Genomic DNA, 17,442 nt, shown 5'->3' with positions numbered 1-17,442 from the left:
GCTTCGCGGCGCGCTCCTTGCCCGCTCTGCTCTCCCTCGGCCGGTCGCCGGCTGGGGAACGGTGTCGGCGCGCACCCCCGGCCCGCCAAGCTCCGGCCCGCCAAGCTCCGTCCCGCCCGGCCTGCGCAGGGGGCAGGCTTCGGCGGGGACAGGCCGTGCGCCCTTGCGCCAGGGCAGCAGAGCGCGAGTGGCTGTGAGGCAGCCAGGGAACGAAATGTCATCACTGGAATTTCTATTAAAAAAAAAAAAGAACGGTATAGCAAGAGACACTGTTCCATTTTATTTACAATGGTAGGAAAATGGAAACAACTTTTTTGTCCAAAAACAGGAAATGGGTTTTTAAAACATCATCAAACCATAATTTAAAACAAAGCTATGAGCAACCATTAACAACATATTGTGAATGTATTTAATGACATGAAAAGAGTTAACTGTATTTACTGTCTACTATCCGGATGTCTTCTATGAGAAACCTGATGGTTTTCTCTCTTCAAACTCCTATACCTCTTCATCCATCCTTACTCAGTCTAACCTTGCTTCCTATTTTATTGAGAACATGCAATCACTCAGAAGAGACCTCTGCAACCTACTACCATAACATCTGCCCACCAGCTGGTATCTCTGTCATATACACTCCTCCTGTTTCAATGGCTGGAACCATCTTGGTGGAGATCAACCCTTCACTTATTAGACACCACATTCTGTCCCTCTGCACTGTCCACGGAAGAGTTGCACTTCACTGTAATGACACAAGGGGGCGCTCTACATCAGGAATCTTGTAAACCACTCCAAATCAAGTCTTGAATAGTCTCGAACAGGCACAGACACAAGCACTCTTCATCCATACAAAGCTACAGAAGAAAAAACAAAAACACATTAGCTGGGGATTTCCCTGGTGGTCCAGTGGTTAAGACCCTGTGCTTCCAATGCAGGGGGCAGAGGCTTGATCCCTGGTTGGGGAACTAAGATCCCACATGCCACACAGTGTGGCCAAAAAGACCAAGACAAAAAAAAATATCAGCTGGTTAAAATTATCAACTTAGCCACACACCCCACCTCTAAACTACTGAAAAAAAACAACAACAACAACAAAAAACTATACTAAACTAACCAAGTAAAAGAGTCCAAAATAGTCAAGATGCTCCTGAAGAACAACATTAGAAAAATTATCAAACTATGTGGTGTGCTGCTCAATCATGTTGGACTCATTGCGACTCCATGGACTGTAGCCCACCAGACTTCTCTGTAAATGGAATTTTCCAGGCAAGAATACTGGAGCAGGTTGCCATTTCCTACTCCAGGGCATCCTCCCAACCAGCGATCAAGCCCACGTCTCGCATCTCCTGCATTGACAGCAGATTCTCTATCAATCTATATCAAAATCCAGTAAAGCTCCAGTAATTAAAGCAGTAGAGTATCAGAGAAACGGACAAAAGGAGCAGAGAGAGATCCCAGAAATACACCTCCATTTGAAGAAACTCAATATACAACACAGGGGCTATTACAAATCAGTGGGGAAAAGCAGTCTTTTCAGTTGAATGGTCTGGGAGACTCGTTTTCCATATGGGGGAAAAAAAAAAGAAAATCAAGTCTTTATTGCACACCCTGTTTAGAAAAAAATCAATTAGTCTTAATTCTTCCATTTTCCCTACACCCATAGCCACTCTCTTTTTCCTGAAATCAGTCCAATATACAAATACAGGCAAGAGATTAACAGCATTTCACTAAAGCTGAAGCTCAAAAGCTAGTAAGCATAAACAAAGATGTACAACTTTATGAAAATAAAGCTATGTGACACCATTTCTACATCCAATAAATTGGTCAAAAATTTAAAATCCTGACAATTAAAGCATTGCTGAAGGTCAATTCAGTTCAGTCGCTCAGTCATGTCTGACTCTTTGTGACCCCATGAACTGCAGCACGCCAGGCCTCCTTGTCCATCACCAACTCCCAGAGTCCACCCAAACTCATGTCCATTGAGTCAGTGATGCCATCCAACCATCTCATCCTCTGTCATCCCCTTCTCCTCCTGCTCTCAATCTTTCCCAGCATCGGGGTCTTCTCAAATTAGTCAGCTCTCTGCATCAGGTGGCCAAAGTATTGGAGTTTCAGCTTCAGCATCAGTCCTTCCAGTGAACACCTAGGACCGATCTTCTTTAGGATGGACTGGTTGGATCTCCTTGCAGTCCAAGGGACTCTTAAGAGTCTTTTCCAACACCACAGTTCAAAAGCATCAATTCTTCGGCACTCAGCTTTCTTTATAGTCCAACTCTCACATCCATATACGACTACTGGAAAAACCATAGCCTTGACTAGATGGACCTTTGTTGGCAAAGTAATGTCTCTTCTTTTTAATATGCTGTCTAGGTTGGTCATAACTTTCCTTCCAAGGAGGAAGTGTCTTTTAATTTCACGGTTGCAATCACCATCTGCAGTGATTTTGGAGCCCCAAAAGACAAAGTCTGCCACTGTTTCCCCATCTATTTGCTATGAAGTGATGTGACCAGATGCCATGATCTTAGTTTTCTGAATGTTGAGGTTTAAGCCAACTTTTTAACTCTCCTCTTTCACTTTCATCAAGAGGCTCTTTAGTTCTTCTTTACTTTCTGCCATAAGGGTGGTGTCATCTGCATATCTGAGGTTATTGATATTTCTCCCGGCAATCTTGATTCCAGCTTGTGCTTCCTCCAGCCCAGTGTTTCTCAGGGTGTACTCTGCATAGGAGTTAAATTAGCACAGTGACAATATACAGCCTTGACATACTACTTTTCCTATTTGGACCCAGTCTGTTGTTCCAAGTCCAGTTCTAACTGTTGCTTCTTGACCTGCATACAGATTTCTCAAGAGGCAGGTCAGGTGGTCTAGTATTCCCATATCTTTCAGAATTTTCCAGTTTATTGTGATCCACACAGTCAAAGGCTTTGGCATAGTCAATAAAACAGAAATAGATGTTTTTCTGGAACACTCTTGCTTTTTTTGATGATCCAGCGGATGTTGGCAATTTGATCTCTGGTTCTTCTGCTTTCTAAAACCAGCTTGAACATCTGGAAGTTCACAGTTCACCTATTGCTGAAGCCTGGCTTGGAGAATTTTGAGCATTATTTTGCTAGAGTGTGAGATGAGTGCAATTGTGCGGTAGTTTGAACATTCTTAGGCATTGCCTTTCTTTGGGATTGGAATGAAAACTGACCTTTCCAGTCCTGTGGCCACTGCTGAGTTTTCCAAATTTGCTGGCATATTGAGGGCAGCACTTTCTCAGCATCATCTTTTAGGATTTGAAGTAGCTCAACTGGAATTCTATTACCTCCACTAGCTTCGTTTGTAGTGATGCTTCCTAAGGCCCACTTGACTTCACATTCCAGGATGTCTGGCTCTAGGTGAGTGATCACACCATCGTGATTATCTGGGTTGTGAAGATCTTTTTTGTACAGTTCTTCTGTGTATTCTTGCCACCTCTTCTTAATATCTTCTGCTTCTGTTAGGTCCATACCGTTTCTGAAGGTGGAGCTACAGAATTTCTTTTACACAGTTGGTGGGAATAAAAACTGTAAGAACTACTTTAGAAAAGACTGGCAGTATCCTAAGTTTTTTTTTTTTAACTGGAAAAAAATTGCTTTACAATGTTGTATTGGTTTCTGCTGTACCACAATGTAAATCAAGCATAAGTATACACATTATCTTAAGTTTTAAGATGATAGAACAATTCTATTTCCTGATTCATACTCAGGACAACTCACACATATTTCCCTCAGAAGACAGGTAAAACACTTATTTATAATAAGAGTTTGTATTTTAAAAATTAAAAATAACCTCAATGTCCATCAACAGTAGAATGTATAAATAAATTGTAATATACTCATAGAAAAAAATTTTATACAAGAATACAAATGAATGGCAGCTGCACACATATACATGAATGAATCTTAGAAGCATAATGATGAGTAAGAATAGCAAGTCACCAATAAATATCGACTAAACCCAAGCACAATATTCAGTTAACCTTACACGTTTGGTAAATCTACAAAGAATAAAACAAGAGAATAAAAATACAAAAAGATAGTGACAAATCCAGAGTGGGAAGTAGATCCAGAGAGACCCACATATCTATCTATCTATATGTATCAAATATTATATAATTTTTAAGTGGGGTAGGAGCGAGAAAAAGACTTCTATTTGAGAAAATATATATTCCCATGCCAATTTCTAGAGACATTTCAGAGGGGGGGAAAAAAGTGTTAAATTTTAATTTTACCTTTTTCATCTATTTTATTTTCATGATGACTTCCTTTCAGGATCCAAAATCTAATACAGAGGGAAAAAAATTCACAATCATTTTCATGTACTATCTAATTCAGGTACATCATAATACTCTTGTAATTTTTTTTTTTTTCTTCTTGTAATTTTCTAAAGATTCCTAAACCATTAATCCTAGTAATCACCTAATAATATTTACTAGAAGGGGAATTGAAAAATGAATTCTACATACATCATTTTTTCCATATATGCTTCATGGTAATAAACAACCAAATATTTGGTATAATTTCTAATTACAGGATAACTCTTCCTAATTCAAAACTAAAAGCATCCAGAAATAAGGACCTTTGACTTTCCAATATTTGCATATGCTCAAGGGAGTTTTTGCCGCAAGATTAAACAGTTTGGTTTCAAAAGAATCTTTTCTTTTCACTCACATTTCAATTTAATTTTGAAGAGATTAGCTCCAACTCATACATGGAAATGAAAGGACATGAACGACCATTATTTTTCAACTATCTTTTCTTACAATCTGAAAGAGCTTTTGAAGAAAACTTTGAAATATCACTTGAGTATGCTTTGATGTAACTCTAAAATATTTATCAACCAATGATCCTTAACTTTCCTTCTAAGAGTATATCAGGAGTACTATTTCTCCTATCTGCTTTGTTTTCCATTTGCTGACTTAGCTACTGAGGTCACTAAATACACTGAAGTTTTTAAGAACATTCCAATTTATACCAGCAACAGTATAAATTTTCCTTTAAGCTACAAGGGAAAACATACAAATGAATAATAATTTTCTATACTGAAGTAAGTTGTTAAATTATCAGTCCTAATATAACCCATATGGTAACCCATGAAGCACTCTGCTTAAATAAGTGTCTTTTGAAATTCCCACCCTTAGGTTCAAACGTATTCTTTAAAAAAGAAAAACAAAAATTAAAATTGTACTTACTTTAGCCAACAGTTCTTGTGTTTCATCAGTCAATGGAGCATGTGAAAACTTGCAATGTTCTCCCTGATAACATTTTGCTCCTGTATGGTAAAACTTGCAAGGATATTCATGTAACTCAAGTGTTAAGGAAGAAAAAATTTTTAATTCTGCTAAAATAACTTATTATTAATCTAATAACTTTATTTTTCCTATGTGAAGTTCTTTTCTACTAGTAGAAACATTAAATTCTCTATGTAAAATATGAGACAACAGGACTTCCCTGGTGGTCCAGTGGCTGAGACTCAGCACTCCCGATGCAGGGGTCCCAGGTTCGATCCCTGGTCAGAGAACTAAAGCCCACATGCTAAAGATCCCATGTGCTGCAACTAAGATCCAGGACAGCCAAATAAATTAATGAATTAAAAATAAAAAGATCCATTCTTAATAAAATAAAGTACGAGACAATAAATTATTAACTGGGTTACAAGAAAATTAACTTTAGGATGATTATATACATAAGTTTATTGGCTATCACAGGACAAATTTCTCCCTCATAATTATTCTTGAACTACAGGTATGTTTCACTGATAAGACAGAAGAGATGTGCATTTTAAATACTTTGAGAAATTTGACTATTTTTAAAGCATTCTTTTGGGGTGAGGGAATTAAAGTCAATAACAATGATGTGTCTTGCAAATCTGGATCCTTCATATAGTAGACTTGTTTAAAATGGGATCCATATATACAACTCCAATCCAGGAAAAATTTCTCAAGTTCAGGTTTGAGATTCCTTATATTGAATGACTTAAAGGAAAACAACTTTTGTGGTGACCAAATGTGCAGTTATCCTAAAATGTTATGTTCCATGTTTTCATAGCATGTCTAGACCATTTATACTCAAGAGTTAGGGTTACTCTTCAATTAAGGGACAATTAATCTCTATACAGCACAGAGTATAACAGAAAAGAAGTAGTCCCAAACTATGCAATTCCTGCCTCTTTTACGAAGTAGATTTCATGAATACACATTCAATTCATGGATGTCACAGCAGAAATTCTGAGAAAGTTTTCCTGAGACCTAAAATGAAAGGTCTCATGACCCTGTTACACTACCCAGAGAGGATGTACATTTGAGAGAATTTCTAAAGACTCTTTCTTGGGGCAAGGGGGTGGAGTGGGAATCTATGAACAATTTAATCACTTCAATACCTAGTTGAGCTTAGATAATAAAATTTTGCCATGGTTAAAACACTGGTTTCATTCAAAATTTTACATTCATGTAAACATTCATGAAAAGTAAAGTTACTGCATCTTGTGATAAAGGATATTATGCAAATATAGGCAGTTTTCCCCTCTGGTACAATATCCTTGTACATAAAACTTACACATTTCCTTTTTCTTCTCTATCTCTGCATCATGATCAAATTTACATTGGTCTCCCTGGGCCAAAGGAAGAAACAAGGAAAAGCCATTATTTCTCATAGTTAAGCCATTACAATTCCTACTTAATTCTGGATAAGCAAATGATTCCAGAAGAAAACAAAGTCTTAGTTAGAAGCAGTATAGTCTGATTTTTAAAGAGCTATTATAACCGCATTGTATTACATATATTGGCTTGTAATTTGTCAAGTCCTTAACATTTCTAACACAAAGCATTTTAAAAAAATTATCTATTTTCAGAGACATAAAACAAGGTACAAGAATTTCATGGTCTACTGATATTAAAATCATACAGAGTCTGTTCTCTTATCACGGTGGAATTACATTACTACTTTCTTAAATACAAAAGAATATTTCAGTAAAATTTTCTACTTGAAACCTTTCCAGAAAGAAAACAGTTCTAAAATTATACAGGTATGCTTTTGGAGTGTCTAACAGAAGCTGGTTTTAGAACATTTTTGCTATACCTTACATCTTAATGTATTTTTGCTTACACTATACCTTAATACACTTCCTTTCAAGAAAGTATTTACAAATTTGCTTTCCCTGGCGTTGCACCGTATGTTGGTTGATGAACCCCTGACTCATTCTCACAGGCTGCTGCTGCTCTTTAGATTTCCCATTCTATGAAAACAAAAACAAAAAACTAAATGTGAAAAATAAGAGATTAAACATTTGATTCCATTGTACAAAATTATCTTAAACCACCTTTTAAAACATTAAAAAGTAACTCTTCTGAATTGCCCTTTAGGTTAGACTTGGAATTTTGTATATCATTTGAAACAAATGAATGGTTGTCAGTTTTGGTATCATTCCATCACTGAACATTAGTGTTTATGCAATCTGAATTTTTATTGTATCTTGACTGCATGCTAACTGTGTCTGGCTCTTTGCAACCCCGAACCCCGTCAGGCTCCTCTGTCCATGGAATTCTTCAGGCAAGAATCCTGGAGTGGGCTGCCATTTCTTCCTCCAGGGGATCTTCCCAACCCCAGGGATCGAACGTGAGTTTCCTGCAGGTCCTGAATTGGTAGGTGGATTCTTTACCTACCAATTCTTTCTTACTGCACCATCTGAACTTGCCTTCACTTAAAAAATTAAAAAAATTTTAAAAGGTAAGTTCCACTCATTGTGATAAACAGTGAAGTCTAAGAACAAGGCTCTTTAGAACACTGGGGACAAACCTCAAAATCAACAGGTAAAGCAACCAAAAGCAGTGTAACCTTTCATTTCAATGACAGGCCCACTAGGTGTGAGCTGAGTATACTGATGAGCTCAAATTAATAAACATAATTAAAAACAGACCCTCAACGATGGTGATAAAGGTATGAAAACAAAAGGGCACTTTCATTACAGGTCTTTAGAAACAAATCACTTTCAGCGTGTTAACTTGTGGTACAACTTACAGCATCTACATATGGTATTCCCACATACGGTCTTAGGAATTCCACAGGTACAAGAAGGGAGCTGACTGCACACTTATGTGAGCTGCTCCGTAATAATGTCAAAACTCCACTCAGCACTATCAAAATTATGTGCTAATAAGTATGCTAGTTTTAATTCTCGGTTTTATTTGATCATGTGATTGAATTCTGACAAACATGTTTACAATTTGTTTCTCATGTAGAAGAGCTGTCAGTTATGGTGGAATAATCACGAGTCAATCTAAACCAAAGGAAAGGGAACACTGTCTGGGTGCAGCCCTGCCTGGCCCTGGGGGACTATAGACAGTTACCTAAACCCTATGGCTTCATATTCGTCTTTTGTAAAATATATTTTATGTAAATACATTTCAGTCTATAATATTTTGTGTTTCTAATATTTTACCAAGCCCTAACTCTTGTCTCCTGAACCAAGCCTAACAAATGGCTGCCATCCAGCTTAGAAGCCCTCAGAAAAGTAGAGTCCAAAAGAGTCACTTACTGCTCTACTGTGATTACATCTGCAGACCAAGGAAAAACTTCTAGAAAGCAAAATCAAAATACCAGAGGGGGTGGGGGATCTGGTATATGGAAGGGGGTGTCTCAAAAATATTCAATTTCCAGAGGGAGTCAAAAACCAATAGACCAATGGCCGTTGGAATGCCCTCACAGCTATCTAGGGACTTTCCTGGCAGTCCAGTGGTTTGGGCTTCCCAGGTGGCGTGGTGGTAAAGAATCCACCTGTCAGTGTAGGAGACACAGAGATGTGGGTTCAATCTGGGTCGGGAAGATCCCCTGGAGGAGGGAATGGCATCCACTCCAGTATTTCTGCCTGGGAAATCCCATGGACAGAGGAGCCTGGCGGGCTACAGTCCATGGGGTCGCAGAGAGCTGGACGTGACTGAGCACACACGCACACATGGCTGTCTTCTCTTTTCCTTGCTTACCACATCTGTTTTTCCACAGCCATTGACAGCACAGCACTCAGAAATCAGGGGGCTTGTGCGTATGTATTCAGGGGCAGCAGGTACGACACTAAGGTTTGAGTGTGAGGAAGGGAGCCTAACGGTGAGAAGGAAGCATGTGGGGAGCCCGCTGGGGGTAAAGGAGGCCCCACTGAGGTGTGAGATGCAGTGCCTTCCGACACACGTGGATTCTCATACCTGGTCCTGTGAGCCACTGCTCCTCAGGGAAGCATTTCCTTTGTCTCCTGGGCCAGGACACTTTCGCTTCATTTTCTTCTTTTTACCATTCTTGTCACCAGCTTTAAGGTTTTTATTTTTTTGCTTAATAGCTAAAAACAACAACAACAACAAAAATTTAACTTAAAGACAATATAAAACAACAATAGCAGTTTACTCTTAAGAGGGATATTCTATAATAATGCAGGAAAAGTTCTCCACTATTCAAAAAGTGAAAACTGGGATGATGTGGACCTGTCTTTCCTGCAGCTCTGGGATTAATATACTCTGGATCCCAAATTCATTCCTTGTGAAAATATATAAGGCACTGCCAGGAAAAAAGCAAGATAATTAACAAAATTGTTCTTGCAAGACACCAGCCCAGATTCTTTTTAAGTGTTCAAAGTACGACGGATCTCATTATGAACTGCTATAGCGCTGCAATAGTAAAAGCTTCAAAGGATCTCAAATATGGCTGTCAGATTATTCACTGAAAACATTTTATATAGATTAAGTTGATCTATAGATCCATTTTAAATAGAAAAACATTTCAACGGGGAAAAAAATGAGAGGATTAAGAATTTTACTTACAATTGTCCCTTATTGTCATATCTATGGCTTAATGTTAGTAATCTAAAAGAATATATTCCTGGGGGACTTCCCTGGTGGTCCAATGGTTAACAGCCCGCCTTGCAATGTGGGGAACATGGGTTTGGCCCTCGGTCATGGAACGAAGATCCCACACGCCACGAAGCAGCTAACACTTGATGCAGCCAAACATAAATATTTATAAAAAGGAATATATTCCTGAGTTTAGTCTCATACACTCTTATCCCAGTCTATTCTTCTTCAAAGGAAAGCAACCAGAAAAGGTATTTCCTGTCCTTCACATACGCTGAAGCCAGGGATTTAGCATTCTCCCTTGCAAAGCTGTCATGTCCTTTAAAATTATTTATTTATTTATATGGCCTTACTAGGCCTTAGCTGTGTACACAGGATTTTTAGGTGCCACACATAGGATCTAGTTCCCTGACCAGGGATCGAACCTGGGAACCCTGTATTGGGAGTTCAGAGTCTTAGCTACTGGACCACCAGGGGAGTTCCAAAGTAGTCATCCTTTGAAAACTCTGTTGCATTCTCCACTCCTGTTGCAAACTGAGCATTTGTACACCAAGTGACCAGCTCACATTTGATGTCAAGATCCAAGAAAATCTGATCTTATCATGAGATAAAATGCAGATCCCACCCCCAACTCCAACCATGGACAATGGTGACTACTCCTCCAGGTAACTTTAAATGATCAAACAATTTGACTCTTACCTTTCTTGGTCCCCTTTGCTGTCTCTTTCTTCACAGATTCTTCAGGACACGGTAAGGACTGAGTAACACTTGCCATCTCTTTAGCTTGTATGTACTGCTGAAGCTCCTTAGCGAAATTATCCTCTGGCTCCTGATTGCAGATGTCATCATCAGTATATGCATCATAGTCCTTACTTCTTGATTTCCTATGTTGCAAATTCTTCGGAGATGTAGAGCTTCTAGAGTGCCTAAACTAAGTAAAAATTAAATTTTCAAATTTAAAAACCTAGCATGATTTGAAACAATCTGGTCATGAAGGAGAAATAAAGACTGGCTGTGAACTGATCATTGTTGAAGTTGACGGATGAGAACACAAGGGTTTCATATGCTATTCTTTCCACTTGTATGTATATGAAATTTTCTGGAATTAAAAAAAAAACAAAAACAAAAACACATGCATCCATACTTAAAAGATGCTTTGAGGGAAGACTCAATCTGTTCACTGTGTGTACTTTACTCGATTGAAAGACTAAAGCCCCACAACTTAATTATTTGCTATAAAAGAACTACAGTAATATAGTCCACATTTTATTTCTCCCTTTGCATCAACTATCCTTTCACATGGATTAATTCACTAACTTGTCATCGAGAGCAAGTAAACTAAAATGGCCCAACTGGAAATCCACCTCACCAGCTACCAAAGTCTACTTCCTCCCTTTAACTCCAAGCATTGCTGGCAGGGGATGCAGCAGCAATGATGACAAGAAACTGCCAAGCAGCCCAAGCAGCAGACACCTTCCAGCACTTGGTGCAGAAACATTCCCAACTATGGGTTACAGGCGTCTATACTTGGAGACACCAGGGTTAATCCAGATTTATTATTACAACCGGTACAGACGATACATTTCAATTAAACAGTTTATGTGTAAAAGGCCCAGTTGTCTAGTTCAGTTGCTCAGTCGTGTCTGACTCTTTGCAGCACCAAGGACTGCAACACGCCAGGCTTTCCTGTCCATCACCAACTCCCGGAGCTTGCTTAAACTCATGTCCATCGAATCGGCGATGTCATCCAAGCATCTCATCCTCTGTGGTCCCCTTCTCCTTCTGTCTTCAATCCTGCTCAGCATCACCATGTTTTTCAATGAGTCAGCTCTGCATCAAGTGGCAAAAGTACTGGACTTTCACCTTCACGATCAGTCCTTCCAATGAATATTCAGGACTGATGGACTGCTTGGATCTCCTTGCAGTCCAAGGGACTCTCAAGAGTCTTCTTCAACACCACAGTATAAAAGCGTCAATTCTTCAGCGTTCAGCTTTCTTTATGGTCTAACACTCACATCCATACATGACTACTGGAAAGCCCATAGCTTTGACTAGATGGAACTTTGTTGGCAAAGTAATGACTCTGCTTTTTAATATGCTGTCTAGGTTTGTCGTAACTTTTCTTAAAAGGAGCAGATGTCTTAATTTCATGGCTGCAGTCACCATCTGCACTGATTTTAGAGCCCAAGAAAATAAAGTCTCTCACTGTTTCCATTGTTTCCCCATTTATTTGCCATGAAGTGATGAGACTGGATGCCACGATCTTTGTTTTCTGAATGCTGAGTTTTAAGCCAGTTTTTTCACTTTCACCAGGAGGCTCTTTAGTTCCTCTTCTCTTTCTGCCGTAAGGGTGGTGTCATCTGCATATCTGAGGTTATTGGTATTTCTTCCAGCAAACTTGATTCCAGCTTGTGTTTCACCCGGCCCAGCATTTCGCATGACGTACTAGTCTGCATGTAAGTTAAACAAGCAGGGTGACAATATACAGCCTTGACATACTCAATTCCCGATTTGGAACCAGTCCATTGTTTCATGTCCAGTTCTGTTGCTTCTTGACCTGCACACAGATTTCTCAGGAGATAGGTCAAGTGGTCTGGTATTCCCATCTCTTTAAGAATTTTCCACAGTTTATTGTGATCCACACAGTCAAAGGCTGTGGCATAGTAAATAAATCAGAAATAGATGTTTTTCTGAAATTCTCCTGCATTTTCTATGCTCCAATGGATGTTGGCAATTTGATCTCTGATTCCCCTGCCTTTTCTAAAACCAGCTTGAACATCTGGAAATTCACAGTTCACGTACTGTTGAAGCCTGGCTTGGAGAATTTTGAGCATTACTTTGCTAGAGTGTGAGATGAGTACAGTTGCTTGGTAGTTTGAATATTCTTTGGCATTGCCTTTCTTTGGGATTGGAAGAAAATTTACCTTTTCCAGTCCTGTGGCCACTGCTGAGTTTTCCAAATTTGCTGGCATATTGAGGGCAACACTTTCACAGCATCATCTTTTAGGATTTGAAATAGCTCAACTGGAATTCTATCACCTCCACTAGCTTTGTTCATAGTGATGTTTCCTAAGGCACACTTGACTTCACATTCCAGGATGTCTGGCTCTAGGTGAGTGATCACACCATCGTGATTATCTGGGTCATGAAGATCTTTTTTGTATAGTTCCTCTGTGTATTCTTGCCACCTCTTCTTAATATCTTCTGCTTCTGTTAGGTCCATACCATTTCTGTCCTTTATTGTGCCCATCTTTACATGAAATTTTCCCTTGATATCTCTAATTTTCTTGAAGAGATCTCTAGTCTTTCCCATTCTATTGATTTCCTCTATCTCTTTGCACTGATCACTGATGAAGGCTTTCTTATCTCTCCTTGCTATTCTTTGGAACTCTGCATTCAGATGGGTATATCTCTCCTTTTCTGCTTTGCCTTTTACTTTTCTTTTTTTCTCAGCTATTTTTAAGGTCTCAGGCAACCATTTTGCCTTTTTTTGCATTTCTTCTACTTGGAGATGGTCTTGATCACAGCCTCCTATACTTGTCACAAACCTCCATCCATAGTTCATCAGGCACTCTATCAGATCTAGTCCCTTAAATCTACTCCTCACTTCCACTGTGTAATCATAAGGGGTTTGATTTAGGTCATACCTGAATCGTCTAGTGGTTTTCCTTACTTTCTTCAATTAAAGAGTGAATTTGGCAAGGAGTTCATGATCTGAGCCACAGTCAGCTCCCGGTCTTGTTTTTGCTGACTGTATAGAGCGTCTCCATCTTTGGCTGCAAAGAATATAATCAATCTGATTTCAGTATTGACCACGTGGTGATGTCCATATGTAGAGTTGTCTCTTGTGTTGTTGGAAGAGGGTTTTTGCCATGACCAGTGTATTGTCTTAGCAAGTCTCTGTTAGCCTTTGCCCTGCTTCATTTTGTACTCCAAGGCCAAACCTGCCTGTTACTCCAGGTATCTCTTGACTTCCTACTTTTGCATTCCAGTCCCCTATGATGAAAGGCCATCTTTCTGGGTGTTAGTTCTAGAAGGTCTAGTAGGTCTTCATAGAGCCATTCAACTTCAGCTTCTTTGGCATTAGTGGTTGGGGCATAGACTTGGAATACTGTGATATTGAATGGTTTGCCTTGGAAACTAACAGATATCATTCTGTTGTTTTTGAGATTGCAAGTTTATTACAGTAAACTGTGGAAAATTCTGAAAGAGATGGGGAATATCAGACCACCTGACCTGCCTCTTGAGAAATATGTATGCAGGTCAGGAAGCAACAGTTAGAACTAGACATGGAACAACAGACTGGTTCCAAATAGGAAAAAGAGTACATCGGGCTGTATACTGTCACCCTGCTTATTTAACTTATATGCAGAGTACATCATGAGAAATGCTGGGCTGGAGGAAGCACAAGCTGGAATCAAGATTGCCAGGAGAAATATCAATAACCTCAGATATGCAGACACCACCTTTATGGCAGAAAGTGAAGAAGAACTAAAGAACCTCTTGATGAAAGTCAAAGAGGAGAATGAAAAAGTTGGTTTAAAACTCAGCATTCAGAAAACTAAGATCACGGCATACAGTCCCATCACTTCATAGCAAACAGATGGGGAAACAGTAGAAACAGTGACTGACTTTATTTTGGGGGGCTTCAAAATCACTGCAGATGGTGACTGCAGCCATGAAATTAAAAGACACTTACTCCTTGGAAGGAAAGTTACGATAAACCTAGACAGCATATTAAAAAGCAGAGACATTACTCTGCCAATGAAGGTCCATCTAGTCAAAGCTATGGTTTTTCCAGTAGTCATGTATGGATGTGAGAGTTGGACTATAAAAAAAGCTGAGTGCTGAAGAATTAATACTTTTGAACTGTGGAGTTGGAGAAGACTCTTTAGAGACTGCAAGGAGATCCAACCAGTCCATCCTAAAGGAAATCAATCCTGAAGATTCATTGGAAGGACTGAGGTTGAAGCTGAAACTCCAATACTTTGGCCACCTTATGGGAAGGGCTGACTCATTTGAAAAGACCCTGATACTGGGAAAGATTGAAGGCAGGAGAAGGGGATGACAGAGGATGAGATGGTTGGATGGCATCACCGACTCAAGGGGCATGAATTTGAGTAAAGTCCGGGAGTTGGTGATGGACAGGGCAGCCTGGTGTGCTGCAGCCCACGGGATCACACACAGAGTCAGACATGACTGAGCCACCGTACTGAACTGCATTTTGGACTCTTTTGTCGACTACGAGGGCTACTCCATTTCTTCTAAGGGATTCTTGCCCACAGTCCTAGTTATAATGGTCATCTGAAATAAATTCACCAATTCCTAAAATGTTGATATTCACTCTTGCCATTTCCTGTGTGACCACTTCCAATTTACTTTGATTCATGGACCTAACATTCCAGGTTCCTATGCAATATTGTTCTTTAAACCATCAGACTTTACTTCTGTCACCAGTCATATCCACAACTGGGCATTGTTTTTGCTCTGGCTCCGTCTCTTCATTCTTTCTGGAGTTATTTCTCCACTCATTTCCAGTAGCATATTGGGCACCTACTGACCTGGGGAGTTCCTCTTTCAGTGTTTTTGCCTTTTCATACTGTTCATGGGGTTCTCAAGGCAAGAATACTGAAGTGGCTTGCCAGTCCCTTCTCCAGTGGACCATGTTTTGTCAGAACTCTCCACCATGACCCGTCCGTCTTGAGTGGCCCCACACGGCATGGCTTATAGTTTCACTGAGTTAGACAAGGCTGTGGTCCATGTGATCAGTTTGGTTAGTTTTCTGTGACTGTGGTTTTCATTTCTGTCTGCCCTCTGATGGAGGACAAGAGGCTTGTGGGAGCTTCCTGATGGGAGAGACTAACTGTGGGGGAATCTGGGTCTTGTTCTGATGGGCGGGGCCATGCTCAGTACATCTTTAATCCAAATTTCTGTTGATGGGTGGGGCTGTGAGGATAACTACGTTTACTTTCGTTTCAGCCTTTCACATTATTTAGCAGGCACAGGGAGAACCAAAAAAATCATTCAAGTGCAACAGTGCATATGAAGTTTAGCACAACCATGGGATTCTATTCAGTGCATCTGAATCAAGACATTACAAGGATCCAGATGAGTGATATCACATGTCCCCCCACCTCACCCCCACCCCACAAGACCCACAGGCCTGCAATCCTGAAGCTGACCCTTTTCACTACAAGCAGTAACAAAAGTGACTTACTTGTATTAAATGAAGAGATGAGATGACTTGGTAACATTATAAAGCCAGGACGATCATCAGCTATGATGCTTTATTAGACATTAGAGAGAGTTAAAGTGTTGTCGCTCAGTCGTGTTCGACTCTTTGCCACCCCCTGGACTGTAGCCCAATGTGCTTCTCTGCCCGTGGGATTCTCCAGGCAAGAACACTGGAGTGGGTTGCCAAGCCCTCCTTCAGGGGGTCTTCTTGACCCAGGGATTGAACCAACATTTCTTATATATCTCTGGCATTCACAGGCAGGTTCTCTACCATCCGAGCCACCAGGGAAGCCCATACATTAGAGAAGCATTTCTAACTGACATTCTTTTCAGAGGGCACTGAGATATACAAGATATTAATACAATGATTGCTTAAATATGTCCTCATGCAGCTGCTATAAACTCATTGCTCTGATGTCTGTTGTTCTCTATATAACTTAGAAACTATAAGAATACAATATTACAACTTCCGCCTTTCATAAGAAAGTCTGAAGTATTTGTCTCCTCTTTAAAGTGAAAGATTTTCTTGTGCTTGATTCAGAATGGTTTATAGAACTAGTATGGCCTCCTGAAATTCCACAGAAATAAAAGTACAGAAATGTAGAAATTAATAGTTTCAAAAGAGTGTGTGCATAGGGAGCGGGGGAAATGAAGTACAATTTGTCAGGAAGGAATTAAGAAGGGTTCAACAAATTCCTGCCAAATTTTTGACAAACATAAAGCAAGCTATAATTTGGAGGTTGGGCTTAAGTTGCAGTGTGAGAAATAGGGCTATAAACGAGAATGAATTAAAATGCTATATAAAAAAACCAAAAACAAAGCTATTGTAACAAATTATCTCTGACCACCCCATCTCAACCCAGAATATAATCAAACAAAAATCTACCCCATGCAAAAATGAGGGTTATTCTCTAAAGAAATTTATTAAAATGTCTGATAAAGGCCAAGTCTTCTTGTATGAGTACTAAGACCCCAGAATGAAATCCTTTACATTCTGACATATGGGAACAACTTCCATCAGAAAAACACTCCATCCTCTATTCTGTATCAGGGGTTCGTAACCTGCTGTCCAGAGATGCACGCCCCCTTCCCACCTGCCCCTGGCCAAGGGTCTATGGACAGAATGATAGAATTCAATGGACTTGGATGAGAATAAAAATCACATGTTAATTTTCATCAACCTCTAAATTGACATTTTAGCCTTTCCTTCTGTTTTGAACACTGGCTGCAAACCACAGTAGTACCAGCAGTAGCTGCACCTGTCACGAACAGAATCACAGGGACCTTTACACATTATACTTACTGCACATCTCAAAGTACATTATGTGTTATGGTCATCACTTTGTCAACATAAT

At 39.7% G+C, this 17,442-nt stretch overlaps 1 protein-coding gene across 2 annotated transcripts in view; it reads right to left on the bottom strand.

Annotated features, from left to right (window-relative positions):
- Window positions 1–257: 257 nt before the first annotated feature.
- Window positions 258–17,442, bottom strand: part of ZC3H8 (zinc finger CCCH-type containing 8) — a 28,351-nt gene continuing 11,166 nt past the window's right edge. Inside the window, exons 2-8 of one of the 2 annotated variants that reach the window (XM_055539285.1) lie at window positions 10,553–10,779; window positions 9,215–9,345; window positions 7,132–7,254; window positions 6,519–6,630; window positions 5,213–5,322; window positions 4,253–4,302; window positions 258–851 (exon numbers count right to left, since the gene is read on the bottom strand). In XM_055539285.1, coding sequence (XP_055395260.1) covers window positions 4,273–4,302; window positions 5,213–5,322; window positions 6,519–6,630; window positions 7,132–7,254; window positions 9,215–9,345; window positions 10,553–10,779 — 733 coding nt within the window. In that variant the 3' untranslated portion in view covers window positions 258–851; window positions 4,253–4,272. Of the gene's footprint in view, window positions 852–4,252; window positions 4,303–5,212; window positions 5,323–6,518; window positions 6,631–7,131; window positions 7,255–9,214; window positions 9,346–10,552; window positions 10,785–17,442 lie in introns of both variants that reach the window. The other variant, XM_055539284.1, reaches the window with a different exon arrangement.

The sequence above is a fragment of the Bubalus kerabau genome, chromosome 11 (genome assembly GCF_029407905.1).
Source record: "Bubalus kerabau isolate K-KA32 ecotype Philippines breed swamp buffalo chromosome 11, PCC_UOA_SB_1v2, whole genome shotgun sequence".
Taxonomy (NCBI): Eukaryota; Metazoa; Chordata; class Mammalia; order Artiodactyla; family Bovidae; genus Bubalus; species Bubalus kerabau.
Note: the sequence above shows the minus strand (reverse complement) of the source record. Positions and strands in the feature narration are given on the sequence as shown.